Raw genomic sequence first — 15938 nt, 5'->3', positions numbered from 1 at the left:
CCAAAGTTGCTAGGATTACAGGCGTGCGCCACTGCGCCCAGCCAGAAGTTGAAAATTTTGTACAGTGCTGATGGGAATGTAAAATGGTAGAACCCCTGTGGAAACAGTATGGCAGTTTCTCAAAAAATTAGAACTACCATATGATCCAGGAATTCTACTTTTGGGTATATACCCCAAAGAACTAAAAGTAGGATCTGAAAGATATATCTTCACTCCCATGTTCATTACAGTATTATTCATATTCACTAAAATGTGGAAAGCAAACCAAGTGTCTATTAGTGGATGAATGGATAAGCAAAATGTGATATTTATATGTGTATATATATATATACACACACATATATACATATATATGATGGAATATTATTCAACCTTAAAAAGAAGGAAATCCTACTATCTGTGACAGCATGGATGAACATGGAGGACATTTTGTTAAGTGAAATAAGCTAGTCACAAGACAAATACTGTGTGATTCCACTTCTGTGAGGTATCTAAAATAGTAAAACTAATAGAAACAGAATAGAATGGTGGTTACTAGGGGCTGGGAGGTGGGGGAGAGGGGGTATTGTTGCTCAATATGTATAAAGTTTCAGTTACACAATATGAAAAAGTTCTAGAGATCTGTACAATGTAGTGCCTTCAGCTAACAATAAAGCATTGTGCACTCAAAATTGTGTTAAGAGGGTAGATATCATGCTAAGAATTCTTACACCAAAAAACAAAACAAAAAAAGCACAAAGAGACCCAAGGGAACTTTTGGAGGTGACTGATATATTTATTACATTGATTGTGGTGATATCTTGAGTGTGCTCATCAAATTGTATACATTAAACATGTGCAGTGTTTATTGTATATCAACTATACCACAATGAAAATAAAAAATATAGCCGCACCTACTTTTGATTAATGGTTTCATGGTGTATTTTTTTTCCAAACTTTTATTTTCAACCCTCCTATATCAGTTTTTTTGGAGTAAGTTTCTTGTACACACTCTACAGGTGGGACATGTTTGGGACTTTCCCCTACCTTTTTGAGATATAATTGACAATTAAAAATTGTGTATATTTAATGTGATGTTTTGATATACCTTCATATTGTGAAGTGATTACCACAACCAAGCCAATTAACACATATCCATCACTTCATAGTTTCCTTTTTTTATAGAGAGGATACTTGAGATCTGTTCTTAGCAAATTTCAAGTATATAATACATTATTATTAACTATAGTCGCCATGCTGTACATTAAGTCTCCAGATCTTAATCAATTTATAACTTAACGTGTATATCCTTTGACCAGCATCTCCCCCATTCCCCCACCCACCAAACTCTAGTAACCACCATTCTATTATCTATTACTATGAGTTTAAACTTCTTTTTAGCCTTCATATATTAGTGAGATCATGTAGTATTTGTTTTTCTGTGTCTGACATATTTTACTTAGCATAGTGTCCTCCACGTTTATTCACTTTGTTGCACATCACAGGCTTCTCTCATTTGAAGGCTGAATAATATTCCATTTTATATATATATATATATATATACACACACCACATTTTACTTATCCATTCATCTGTCAATGGACACTTGGGTTACTTCCACATTTTAGCACATGTGAATAATGCTATGAATATGAGTGTACAAATATCTGTTCGAGACCCTGCTTTCAATTATTTTGGATATGTACCCAGAAGTGAAATTGCTGGGTCATATGGTAGTTCTATTTTTAATTTTTTTTGAGAAACCACCATATTATTCTCCATAGTGGCTGTACCATTTTACATTCCCACCAACAGTGCACAAGAGTTCCAATTTCTTCACATCCTCACCAACACTTATCTTTTGACTTTTTCACAATAGCCATCCTAACAGGTGGTTTTAATTTGCATCTCCCTGATGGTTGGTGATTTTGAGCATCTTTTTAATATCTTCTGGCTATTTGTATGTTTTCTTTGGGAAAATGTCAGTACAAGTTCTTTGCACTTTTTTTTTTTTTTTTTTTTTTTTTTTGAGACGGAGTCTTGCTCTGTCACCCAGGCTGGAGTGCAGTGGCCGGATCTCAGCTCACTGCAAGCTCCATCTCCCGGGTTTACGCCATTCTCCTGCCTCAGCCTCCCGTGTAGCTGGGACTACAGGCGCCCGCCACCTCGCCCAGCTAGTTTTTTGTATTTTTTTAGTAGAGACGGGGTTTCACCATGTTAGCCAGGATGGTCTCGATCTCCTGACCTCGTGATCCTCCCGTCTCGGCCTCCCAAAGCTTTGCACATTTTTAAATCAGGTGGTTTGATTTTTTTTCCTCTTGAGTTAAATGAGTTCCTTGCATATTTTAGATATTAGCCTCTTATTGGATATATGGTTTGCAAATATTTTCTTCCATTCTGTAAGTTGCCTTTTCATTTTGCTGATTGTTTTCTTCACATATTTATTTTAGTGTATGCTGCCAATTTCTTTCTTTTAATGGGTATATTTAGACTGTTTACATTATTTGTAATTATTGATGTGTTAGAGCTTAAGCGTGCCACTTAAATTTTTATTTTCTGATTTATTTATATTTTTAAAATCTTTTTAAAAATGTTTATTTATTAGAGACAGGGCCTCACTCTTAGCACCCAGGCTGGAGTGCAATTATAGCTCACTGTAACCTCAGACTCCTGGGCTCAAGTGATCATCCTGCCTCAGCCTCCTCAGTAGCCAGGACTATAGGCACACACCACTACACTCAGCTAATTTTCTTTTTCTTTTTAATTTTTTTGTAGAGACGGGATATCTTACTATGTTGCCCAGGCTTATCCCGAACTCCTGGCCTCAATTGATCCTCCCGTCTTGGCCTCCCAAGGCACTGAAATTACAGGCGTGAACCATTGTACCTAACCTCTGCTTTATATTTTAGTTTACTTTTAGGTTTACAGAAAAATTGAGAAGATAGTACAAGGAGTTTCCATATACAGTGTACACAGTTTCCCCTAGTATTGCCATCTTATATTACTGTAGTACCTTTGTCATAAGTAGTGGACCAATATTGATACATCATTATTATTAACCTAAAATCAGTTGTTAATTCCAACTTCCTTTGTTGTTACCTAATATCCTTCTTCTATTCCAGAATCTTACCTATGATATCACATTACATTTAGTTGTCATATCTCCTTGGACCTCACTTGGTCATAGTAGTTTCTTAGATATATTTTTCTTTTTGATGATTTTGACAGTCTTGAGACTACCCATCAGGTATTTTGTAGGATACCTATTTATTAGAATTTTTCTGATGTTTTTCTCGTGATTAGGTTGGGGTTATGGGTTTGGGGAGGAAAATCACTCAGGTAAAGTACCATTTTCATTACATCGTTATCAAGGGTGTATACTGTCAATATGATTTATGTCTGTTGATATTAACCTTGATTAGTTGGCTGAGTATTCATCAAGTCTCTACACATTGAAGTTATAAATTTTTCCTCTTTACATACTATACTCTTTGCAGTTGTGGAGTTATGCTCCCCTGCTTAAAGGCATAGTTATCTAGATAAATTATTTCGAATTCTTCTACATGGGAGATTTGTCTCTTCTCCCTAATTCATTAATTTGTTCATTCATTCTTATATCAATACGGACTTGGGAATATGTATTTTATTCTTTAGGTTATAACCCAATACTACATTTTTGTTGTTCAGATTGTGTTAGCTTTGGCCATTGGGAGCTCTTTTAGTTGACTCCTGCACCCTTTTGATATACCGCAATCAATGTGGGTGGTTTTATTTTTTTAAAGCAATTCCTTTCTTTCTGACAATACAGAATGTTCTAGGTTCATCTTGTGCATTTCTTGCTACACTCCTGGAATCAACCATTTCTCCTAGGAGATCTAGTTCCTCTCACTTGCAAAGTATATTAGTAACCAAGATCTGAGTGTTAGTTGTGCTTGTTGCTACTGGGGTGTCATTTCTTCTAGGCCTTATTAGTTGACAGAGCAAAGAAAATATATGTGTGTATACTAATCTGAGTATATAGACATATATAAATATTTTGGTATGTAAACATCTGTATCTATATTAAGTTAAACATAAGTTCTTACTGATGTTTCCTATTCTAATTCATTACCACTTAGATCATTCTAGCCTTGCTTGCAAATTACCCTTGATTATCTGTTCCCAATCCAACAGTGGGAAACCTGGCTCTTACCATCCATCATTCATTTACTTAATTTTTTAATTGTTCAATTTTAGTATGCATGTATAGCAGTATCAGAATTGTTCATCTGTACCCCCATGGGAAACAACTTTGTCAACTAGAGTACAGTGCTTATGTGCAATTCCTTTTGCCTTTATTCTCACAGACTCTATTTATTTCCAGAGTTACTTAGGTCAGTATTTAGTCCTCCCATTTCCTTTAGGGAAGTTGTTTCATACATTTGTTAGAGTCTCTTGTCATAGTCTGTATTATATCTGAGGATTCCCCCAATCTCCCAAATTATGCATATATATAATATCAAATTACATATAATATCAAATTATATATTATTATATATAATATCAAGTTATATATAATTTGTATGCATTGAAATTGACTTGTTGTGTGGTAAAGTCCTGTAGATTTTGACATGCATAATGACATGTATCTGCTATTATAGTATCACACATGGTATTTTCACCACCCTAAAAATCCTCTGTGCCTTGCCTCTTCATCTTCCTGATATGCTGGCAAACACATCTTTTCACTCTCTATTTTTCTTACTGCCCTTCTTTTTGCTTTTGTGCCATTTGTGCAATGTCACATAACTGGAATCATTCAGTATGTAGTCTTTTTAGATTGGCTTCTTCCACTCAGCAATATGAATTGCAGGTTCCTTTATGTCTTTTCTGTGACTGATAGCTCATCTCTTTGTTTATCTGTTTACCTATTGGAGGACATCTTGGTTGCTTCCCGTGTTTGGTGATTATCAATAAAGTTACTGTAAACATTCACATGAAGATTTTTGAGTAGATCTAAGTTTTCAAATCAAGTGGGTAAATTCCTAGCAGTGAAATGGCTCCTGTAGGTAAGATATCATTTCTCTTTCTGTGTATTCAATATTTTTTTCTTTGTCTTTGTTTATCAAAAGTTTGACTATGATATGTCTTAGGATGGAATTTCTTTGGATTTATCATGTTTGGAGTTTGCACCACTCTTTGAATCTCTAGGTTTATGTTTTTTTCCCAAATATTTGAGACGTTATTTATTTGAATATTTATTTGTTCTGCCTCACCTTTCTTCTCCTCTTCCAGGATTCTGATGACATAATATACATTTTTTGTTGTCCTACAGGTCGCTGAGGCTCCATACGGGTTTTTTTTTTTTCTTTTTCTTTTCAGTCTGTTTTCTCTCTGTTGTTCAGATTAGGTAATTTCTACTTTTTTATTTTTCCTGACCTTCCTTCCTTCCTCCCTTCCTTCCTTCCTTCCTTTTCTTTCTTTTTCTTCCTTTCTTTCTTTCTTTTCTTTGAAACAGGGTCTCACTCTGTTGCCCAGACTGGAGTGCAGTGGCATAATCATAGCTCACTGCGGCCTCAAACACATGGACTCAAGCAACCCTCCCACTTCAGCCTGCCAAGTAGCTGGGATTACAGGCACCAACCACTGCACCTAGCTCTACTTTATTTCAAATTCACTTATTCTTTCCTTTGTCCTCTCCATTCTGGTGTAAGCTCATCTGTTGAGCTGTTTTTAAGATTTTGGTCATTGTATATACTAGTTTTCTGAGTATTCTAACAAATTACCACAAGTGGGATGACTTAAAACAACAGAAATTTATTCTCTCACAATTCTGGAGGCCAGAAGTCCAAAATCAAGGTTATTTGTTGGCTTTTTTTTTTTAGATTAAAGAGATTTAGTTATTTTAATCATTGAAATGTATGAATCTTATTCAGATCCTGAGTCAAATGCTTAAAATCAATAATATATGAGACAGTTACATAAATATGAACAGTAATTAAATACTTAAGAATATTGAGGATATCTTGTTAAGTTTTAAACTGTAATGATAGTATTATGTTTACGATTTTTACAAAAAAAGAGTTTCTATCTTTAAGAGATAGATAATTAAAATACTTGGAAGTGGATTAATAGGATGTCTGGAATTTACTTCAAAAGCATGAGTGTGTGTGTGTGTGTGTGTGTCTGTGTGTGTGTGTGAATGAGGTGGAAGGATGGATTAAATAAGATTGGCTTTGATGTTGTTACAGCCTGATAATAATGATGTGTAGGTTCATTACATTATTTTCTACACTTTGGTATATATTTGAAACTTGTGTAGCAGAGAGCCAAGGAAATACTTACTGATTCAAAGTAAACCGATCTAATCACAACCCTTGTAAATGGATGTCTACCTATGTGTAAATAAGGTACTTCTTTTTTTTTTTTTTTTTTTTTTTTAACTATGGGTCTCTTTTTATTAAGATGAGAACTCTTGCAACTGGTGTTTCATGAATAGAGTTGCCAGATAAAATACAAGACATGGTTAATTTGAAATTTCAGATAAACAATGTCTAGTATTTTAGAATAAGTACATCCCAACTATTGCGCTGACACACTAATACTAAAAAAAATAGTTTTTGTTTGTCTGAAATTCTAATTTTACTGGGGCATTCTGTATTTTTTTTTTTTTTTACTTGAAGTTCTGGATACATGTGCAGAACGTGCAGGTTTGTTACATAGGTATATGTGTGCCATGGTGGTTTGCTGCACTTATCCACCCGTCACCTAGGTTTTAAGCCCCACATGCATTAGCTATTTGTCCTGATGCTCTCCCTCCCCTCACCCCACCTCCTGACAGGCTCCAGAGTGTGTTGTTTTTTCCCCTGTCTCCGTATATTCTCATTGTTCTACTCCCACTTATGAGTGAGAACATGTGGTGTTTGGTTTTCTGTTCCTGTGTTAGTTTGCTGAGATGGTGGCTTCCAGCTTCATCCATGTCCCTGCGAAAGACATGATCTCATTCCTTTTCATGGCTGCATAGTATTCCATGATGTATATGTACCACATTTTCTTTATCCAGTCTATCATTGATGGGCATTTGGGTTGGTTCCATGTCTTTGCTATTGTGAATAGTGCTGCAATACACATATGTGTGCATATATCTTTATAATAGAATGATTTATATTCCTTTGGGCATATACCCAGTAATGGGATTGCTGGGTCAAATGGTATTTCTGATTTTAGATCCTTAAAGAATCGCCACACTGTCTACCACAATGGTTCAACAAAAGCTAAAATTGACAAATGGTGATATGATTAAACTAAAGAGCTTCTGCACAGCAAAAGAAACTATCATCAGAGTGAGCAGGCAACCTACAGAATGGGAAAAAAAATTTGCAATCTACCCGTCTGACAAAGGTCTAATATCCAGAATTTACTAAGAACTTAAACAAATTTACAAGACAAAAACAAACAACCTCGTCAAAAAGTGGGCAACGAATATGAGCAGACACTTCTCAAAAGAAGACATTTATGTGGCCAACAAACATATGGAAAAAAGCTCAACATTACTGATCGTTAGAGAAATGCAAATCAAAACCACAATTAGATACCATCTCACACCAGTCAGAATGGCAATTATTAAAAAGTCAAAAAACAACAGATGCTGGCGAGGCTATGGAGAAATAGGAACACTCTCACTGTTGGTTTGAATGTAAATTAGTTTGACTTTTCATTATATTGAAGTTTTCTTTGCAGTGCAGAAGCTTTTTAGTTTGACAGTCCCCTTTGTTTGTTTTTGCTTTAAAAAAAAATTTGCCTTTGCTTTTGGTGTTCTATACAAAAAATCCTTGCCAAGGCCAATTTCAAAGAGCTTCTTTCCCTGTTTTTTTCTTCTAGGAGTTCTACAGTTTCAAGTCTTACATTTAAGTTTTTAATGCATTTTCTGTTGATTTGTGTGTGTTCCGTAGGATGTGTTCAATTTATTCTTTTGCAGGTCGATGTCCAGTTGTCCAAACACATTATTTTTTTGAGACAGAGTCTCACTCCGTTACCCAAGCTAGAGTTCTGTGGCATGATCCTGGCTTACTGCAACCTGTGCCTCCTGGGTTCAAGTGATTCTTGTGCCTCAGCCCTCTCCACATAGCTGGAATTACAGGCATGTGCCAGCACACCCAGCTAATTTTTGTATTTTTAGTAGAGATGGGGTTTTGCCACATTGGCCAGGCTAGTCTCAAAGTCCTGGCCTCAAGTGATCCACCAACCTTGGCCTTCTGAAGTGCTGGAATTACAGGAGTGAGTCACTGCGCCCAGCCCAAGCACAAAAGAGACTTGTTTTTTTGTTGTTGTTGTTTTGTTTTTCCGGGCTCTCGATTCTGTTCCATTGGTCTATATGTCTGTTTTTATGCCAGTACCATACTGCTTTGATTACTATAACTTTGTAGTATAATTTGAAATCAGAAAGCGTGATGCCTCCAATTTTGTTTTTGTTTTTAAGGTTGCTTTGGCACAGTGTCTTTCGTGGTTCCCTACAAATTTTAATATTAGTTTTTCTGTTTCTGTGAAAAATGCCATTGGACTTAAGATAGGGATTTCCTTGCATTTGCAGATCACTTTGAGTAGCATGGATATTTTAATAATACTAATTCTTTCAATCAATGAATACAGGATATCTTTCCATTTATTTTTGTTTTCTTCAATTCATCAATGTTTTATAGTTTTCAGTGTACAGATGTTTCACCTACTTGGTTACTTTTATTCATATATATATATATTTGAGATGGAGTCTTACTCACCCTGTCACCCAGGCTGGAGATCTCAGCTCACTGCAACCTCTACCTCCTGGGTTCAAGTGTTTCTCCTGCCTCAGCCTCCTGAGTAGCTGAGATTACAGGCACACACCACCATGCCCAGCTAATTTTTGCATTTTTAGTAGAGACAGGGTTTCACCATGTTGGCCAGTCTGGTCTCGAACTCCTGACCTCAAGTGATCCACCCTCTTCAGCCTCTCAAAGTGCTTGAATTACAGGCGTGAGCCACTGTGCCCAGGTATTTTACGTATTTTTGATGCTATTGTAAATAGGATTGTGTTCTTAATTTCCTTTTTGGATATTATATTGTTGGCACAAAGAAACGCTACTGGTTTTTGTATGTTGATTTTGTAACCTGCAACTTTACTGAAGTAATTTGTTATTTCTTAGAGTTCTTGGTGCAGTCTTTAGAGTCTTCTATATATAGGATCACTTGGTCCCATGGAAACAGTTTTTTAGCTCTTACTTTTGGGTCTTTGATCCATTTTGAATTAATTTTTGTATATGATGTAAGGTAAGAATCCAATTTCATTCATTTGCATGTGGAAATCCCGTTTTCCTAGCACCATTTGCTGAAAGGACTGTCATATCACCATTAAATGGTCCTGGCACCTTTGTCACAAATAATTTGATGATATATGACAAGATTTATTTCCGGGTTGTCTATTCCATTCAATTGGTCTATATGTCTATCTTTATGCCAGTTCCACATGTTTTCATTACTATGACTTCAAGTTTTGAAATCAGAAAATACAAATCCTCTAATTTTGCTCTTTGTCTTCAAGTTTGTTTAGGGCTTTTGGGGTCCCTTGAGCAAAGTCCATATTACTTTTAGGATGGATTTTTTCCATTTCTGCAAAATACATCATTGGAATTTTGGGGTTTTTTTGAGACAGGGTCTCAGTCTGTTGCCCAGGCTGGAGTGCAGTAGCCTAATCACAGCTCACTGCAGCCTTGACCTCCCAGGGTCAGGCAATCCTCCCACTTCAGCCTTGCTAGTAGCTGAGACTACAAGCATGCGCCATCACGGCTGCCAATTTTTTGTAGAGACAGGGATTTGCCATCTTGCCCAAGCTAGTTTCAAACTCGTAGCCTCAAGCAATCTGCCCACCTCAGCCTCCCAAAGTGCTGGGATTACAGGCCTGAGCCACCACACTTGGCCTGGGATTTTAATAGGGATGAATATCTGTAAATCTGTAGATCACTTTGGGAATATCAACATGTTAACAATATTTAGTCTCCCAACCCATGAACTGTTTACATTTTTAAATAGAAGATATTTGTATTATTTGTGTAATCAAACACAAGCAAGTTTTTAGAAAGACGTTTTGGCAGAGGAACTAGTAAATTTCTCATGTCATTTCATATAACTTCACTGGATCTCAGTAACCAATTTTTAAAGCTTACAATCAATTCTGGGAAAAACATAAATTAGATATTAGGAGAGAAATGATTATCTGACTATAGGTGTTAATAGAAAATGTTTATGGCTTAATAAACTGAAATTAAATTAAATCATGTAATATTGACAAATTAAGCTTATTTAGACATTTAATAACATTACCTGAGTTCAGATATGCTTTTATCTGGCTTATTTTGTTCACACTGAAATACATTTTAGTCCCATTGATCAATAACCAGTTTTTCTGTTCACATTGCTTAAAATTGTGTCTCTTTGTACAGAGAATCTGTTGGGTTTCATTTCCTGACGATTATTCATGAACATTTTAAGTCATCAGAAAATACTGGAAAAGTTCTGCTACTCTATATTGACATGCTTTTACAAAGGAAGGAAGAACTGCTTGCCAAGGAGAAGATTGAAGAAATCATTTTAGGTCAGTAGGATTTTCGCAAGTGTTTTAGAAAGGTATTAATTTGTGTATAATTCTTAGAGGTCAGAGTAGTAGCAAAATCCTCAAGTCAACGGATTTCTTCCACTTTCTTTTTTCCTTCCTCCCTAATGGTCTTTTAACAGTAACACCTCACCTGCCCACATCCCACAAATTGGGCAAGTGGAATGAGAAACTAAGCAAAAATAAGAAAACATTGAAAACAAACAAACTTCTGAGCTTAAAGCTCACATATGGTGGAATATTGTAATGTTACAAGCCTAATTTCATATCTCTAGTTTGATCTCAATTTAGCTGTGTACCTTTGAACAAGTCAATTTCTCTGGACCTTGATTATTTTCAACTATAAAATGATGATTGTGAACTAAACTCCTGGTTTCTAATTTCTTTTCAGCAGCAGCATCCTTTTGTGATGCAGTCTTGTATGAACCCCACCCTGAATGGAATAGATTAGAGTTTTTCTGGTTAAAGCAGAGATGTAGAGCCAAATCTGCTCAGCATTCCCCTAATCCTCTGCCTCCCTGCAGAACTTCTGTACCCTGAAGAACATAGATAGTATGATCCCTTTCTTAGAAAATTATCTTCACCACCTTGTCTTTCCAACTAAGTGCATGTAGAGAGATAATTGGATTGATAGTCAGTAAATGTTAACTCTGGGGTTTATTCTGAATGGTGGCATTTTAGGTGATGTGTTGCTTTCTTCTAAATACTCTACCATATTGTTTGAATTTTTATAAGCACGAATCATGTTTCTATAAAAACAAAGTCATTAATTTTTCAAAGGAAGTCATCTGACTAGATGATCTCTAAGAACCATATTTTACTGATAACACCCTCCCTCCAGGCATTTACCAATTATTTTTAGACCCAGTTTTGATAAACTTGGTTATCCAGTTTTCCTACTCTTAGCATTTTAATGGTAGCACTTTGCAAATAGAGAAAAGGTTTAAAGGGAAGTATACAGCTAGCCTGACCATAGGGAGGAAAAAACTCTATCAATTTTATAAAACAGATACAAATTTTTTAATATAGCAATCTGTACTGTATAACAACTCCCAAAGGCATCGCTGTGATATATTAATAGTACAATACAATAAAATAGTTGTTAATGTTGACCTCAAATGGTCAAGAAAAAGTTAAATTGTGCTTAAGAAAACTAGGAAGTTTGTTTACTTTTTAGAAAATTTAAGAACTTTCATGAAAATATTTAGACTTTTTAAATTCAGAAGTGATTTTTATTTAAAGAAAGTAAACTGCCAGTTAACCAGAAAACTTGATTGTAGAGAATAACTCATTTTCCTAAAATTCCACTTGGACTAAATTTTATTGTGACATCTAATTTACACTTACACTCTCAAAGTATTATAATATTTCAAGTAGACACATTTAGTAGCTGTTTACTCTCATGCGAGTGTTTTTAAGTAAGTCATGGAACAAACTACATTTGCTGATTGGGCTAGAGGGTCAGAGATTCTTAATGTTCTGGTCAAGACTTTTGTGGAAATTGATAGTTTATGCCAAAGGGCAGAAGAGGAGGTACAGAATTCTATTATAGTTTAGACTTTACCTTAATGTGCTAATGTATTTGAACTCTGTAAATGTCTAGACCAGAAACAATCAACGCAAGTTAAGATTTAAAGTAATAAAGTTTATGTGTAAGCATGGTCTTAAAGTATTTTACAAAGGCTTTAAGGCATAATTGGCCTTTCTTGTGAACTTGATCTGATCTATTTAGTACATAATAATATAAGCACTTCTTATTAATGATTTCTGGCATTGCTGTCTGCTCATTCACAATAACCTTATTAAGGCACCAGATGATAATCTAATTTGGAATGTGGAAAATAAGTTAAAAAGAGAGTAGGCTGGAAAACTATCACAGATTGATGGGAGAATGACTGTGATTCTAGCAAACTCTGATTGCATTATATTATCAATTATGGTAGTAATCCTAAAACTGATGGTGAAAACCTGTCTGAATTTTTTTTGTGTGTAGCCATTACTTAAAGATTATAGGTTCTGAGTATAGTTAGCACTCTTTACTTAATGTAATAGACCTAGATTCTTGTTTTCAGAGCTTTCTTTTTTATTTTCAGCTCACCAAACAGGAAGACAACTGACAGCAGAATTAATGAACTGGTTACACAACATTCTGTGGAGAAAAGCTACCAGTAGTTTTGAGGTTTGAGAATAATCTCCTTTTCATTCTTTATATTATTTCTCCATTGCAACAAAAAATAGTGCATTCACTATAAAAATAAAAGAGCATCAAATACTTTAATAATCTGTCTGTTTAGATACCATATATTTATTATTCACAATGTAGAGTGTTAATGAGCATTGTGCAAGAGTTTATTAAAAATAATGAGACATGATTCCTCTCCATTGAGGGCTTACAGTGTAGGGAAATGTCATTGCTGATATTAACATATAGGAATGTAATTTTTTAAACATGAGGGCTGAGAAAGAGTTTTATTCCCTTTAAAAAGTTATGGTGTAATAATAAAATGGGAAAAAAAAGCCTTTACAAGACAACTCAGGTTTCCTGCAAACTTAAAAATAATTTTTTTAAGGCAAAGAGCAATCATTTATAATTTTGGTATATTTCCTTCTAATCTTTGTGTATTATACATTTATGTCCCTGTGTATATAAATCAAATGGGACTTACCATTAAAAAAAAGTTGTGTTTGCTTCCACTTGCAATTAATATGTAGTAACAGGGACTGTTTTATGTCCCTTCTTGAACAATAAATCCCTCTCCACAAAGGACAAGACAAAATAGACGAAAAGAAAAAACAATGACTTTTATGAACAACAGGTAATGAAGGAGAATGGTCCCTGGGAGATAAGAAATAAAGCGAGCATTGGCGGGGCACAGTGGCTTACGCCTGTAATCCCAGCAGTTTGGGAGGCTGAGGCGGGGAGATCACAAAGTCAGGAGATCGAGAACATCCTGGCTAACATGGTGAAACCCCGTCTCTACTAAAATACAAAAAATTAGCCGGACGTGGTGGCGGGCGCCTGTAATCCCAGCTACTCGGGAAGTTGAGGCAGGGGAATCGCTTGAACCCAGGAGGCAGAGGTTGCAGTGAGCTGAGATCGCGCCACTGCACTCCAGCCTGGTGACAGAGCAAGACTCTATCTAAAAAAAAAAGAAAGGAAGGAAGGAAGAAAGAAAGAAAGAGAGTATTACAATTGTGCAGCTTACTGCTTTGAGTTTCCAGGATATAGCACAAGAAGGGGATCTGAAGCAGAGCCTGGCAAGCGTCCTGATTTGAGATGCAGCTGAGTCTGAGGAGACTAAGGCAGCCGGAATTTATAAGACAAAGTACTGAAGAGGACCACATAGCATAGATTAGGCATTGTAGAAGAAAAGATTGATAAACTTGAAGTCAGAGCAAAGAAACTATTCAAAATTAAACACACTGAATAAAAGACTTAAAAGAGCTTCAGTGAGATGAGGGTCCTCTTCTGATGTTTAGCACAGTTCTGATCAGGACATACATGAAGCAAAATTACCTGAAGCTAGGAGAATAACCGTCTAAAAATATTAGAGGGAAGAGTGCCTAGCACTCACATGGGGTTGCAAATAAGGCCTGTTCTTATCACCTAGTCTGGAAAACCTCTAATTCATGGGGCATTGGGTAGAAAACTCAGAAGTGTCTTGTCTCAGAAGAGGGGAATAATTAGTCCTACACTAAGTCCTGCTCCAGAACTACCTTAAAAACTATAAAAGTATGGTGTGAAAAGATCAAATTGATCCCAAGGAACTTAATTGCTTCCCAGAGCAGAGTTCAAGAATATTTATAGGAATATAAAACTGTACAGCACCCAACAGGATAAAGTTTACAATGTCTGGCATCCAGCAAAAACATTACTGAGCATATGAAGAGGCATGAAAACACAACCTATAATGAGGAGAATAAGCAATCAATTGATACTGACCCAGAACTGACGTAGAAGTTAGCATTAGCAGAGGACATCTCTTATGATTCTATTTCATGCATTCAAAGTTAAGTAGAGGCATGGAAGATATATAAAGACCCAAATCAAACTTCTAAAGATGAAAACTATGTTTAGGATGAAAAGTACATTGGATAGTATTAACATCATATTAGACATTGTAGAAGAAAAGACTGATGAACTTGAAGTTATAGCAAAGAAGCTATTGAAAATGAAATACACAGGGAAAACAAACCTTAAAAAAATTAAAAGAGTTCAGTGAGGCGAGGGACAATTTTAGGTAGCTTAATATACGGGTAACTGGGATTCCCAAATGAGGATGGAGATAATAAATATTTGAAGAAATAAAACTTTCAAAACTTAATGAAAACTCTAAATGCACAGATAGAAAAGTATTAACAAACCCCAAACACAAGAAATACAAAACGACACCAACGCACATAATCAAAATGCTCAAAACCAATGATAAAGAGAATGTCCTAAAAGCAGCCAGATAAAAATGGCACCCTATATACAGAGGAGTAAATTAAAGAGAACGTCAGATTTCTTGTCGGAAGCAATGCAAGCAAGAACTCAGTGGAGCAGCATCTTTAAAATAATGAAAGAAAATAAAAACCTATCAGCCTAAAATTCTGTATCCAGCACAAATATTGTTTAAAATGAAAGTAGTTGGTACAAATGTGAAATAGTGTAGCCACTATGGAAAACAGTATGGCAGCTCCTCAGACAATTAAAAATGTTAGTACCATATGATGCAGCATTTTCACTTTTGCTTATATATCCAAAAGAATTAAAAGCAAGATATTTGCACACCCGTGTTTATAGCAGCCAAAGGGTGGAAGCAACCCAAGTTCCATCAACAAATAAGTGAATAAATAAAATGTGGTATACTCAAACAATGGAATATTACTTAGCCTTAAAAAGCAAGGACTTCTGATACATGCTATAACATGGATGAGCCTTGAGGACATTATGCTAAGTGACGTAAGCCTGTCACAAAAAGCAATACTGTATGGTTCCACTTACATGAGGTACCTAGAGTTCAAATCTGTGGAGAAAGAAAGTAGAATGGGCTGGACGCGGTGGCTCACACCTATAATCCCAGCACTTTGGGAGGCCAAGGTGGGTGGATCACTTGAAGTCGGGAGTTCGAGACCAGCCTGGCCAACATGGTAAAACCCCGTCTCTACTAAAAATACAAAAATTAGCTGGGTGTGGTGGTGCACACATATAGTCCCAGCTACTCAGGAGGCTGAGGCAGAAGAATCACTTGAACCCAGGAGGCCCATGTTGCAATGAGCCAAGATTATACCACTGCACTCCAGCCTGGGCAACAGAGCGAGACTCTGTGAAGGAAAGAAGGAAGGAAGGAAG

At 35.9% G+C, this 15938-nt stretch overlaps 1 protein-coding gene across 2 annotated transcripts in view; it reads left to right on the top strand.

Annotated features, from left to right (window-relative positions):
• The window catches only part of TEX11 (testis expressed 11), a 360505-nt gene that overhangs the window by 213445 nt on the left and 131122 nt on the right, over positions 1 to 15938 (top strand). For both annotated transcript variants that reach the window (XM_011992031.1, XM_011992030.1), the window contains 2 exons: positions 10434 to 10585; positions 12697 to 12782. In XM_011992031.1, the coding sequence (XP_011847421.1) occupies positions 10434 to 10585; positions 12697 to 12782 (238 nt within the window). The remainder of the gene's footprint in view (positions 1 to 10433; positions 10586 to 12696; positions 12783 to 15938) is intronic.

This window comes from Mandrillus leucophaeus, unplaced genomic scaffold, assembly GCF_000951045.1.
Source record: "Mandrillus leucophaeus isolate KB7577 unplaced genomic scaffold, Mleu.le_1.0 Scaffold401, whole genome shotgun sequence".
Lineage (NCBI taxonomy): Eukaryota > Metazoa > Chordata > Mammalia > Primates > Cercopithecidae > Mandrillus > Mandrillus leucophaeus.
This window is presented reverse-complemented; position numbering and strand designations above follow the sequence as displayed.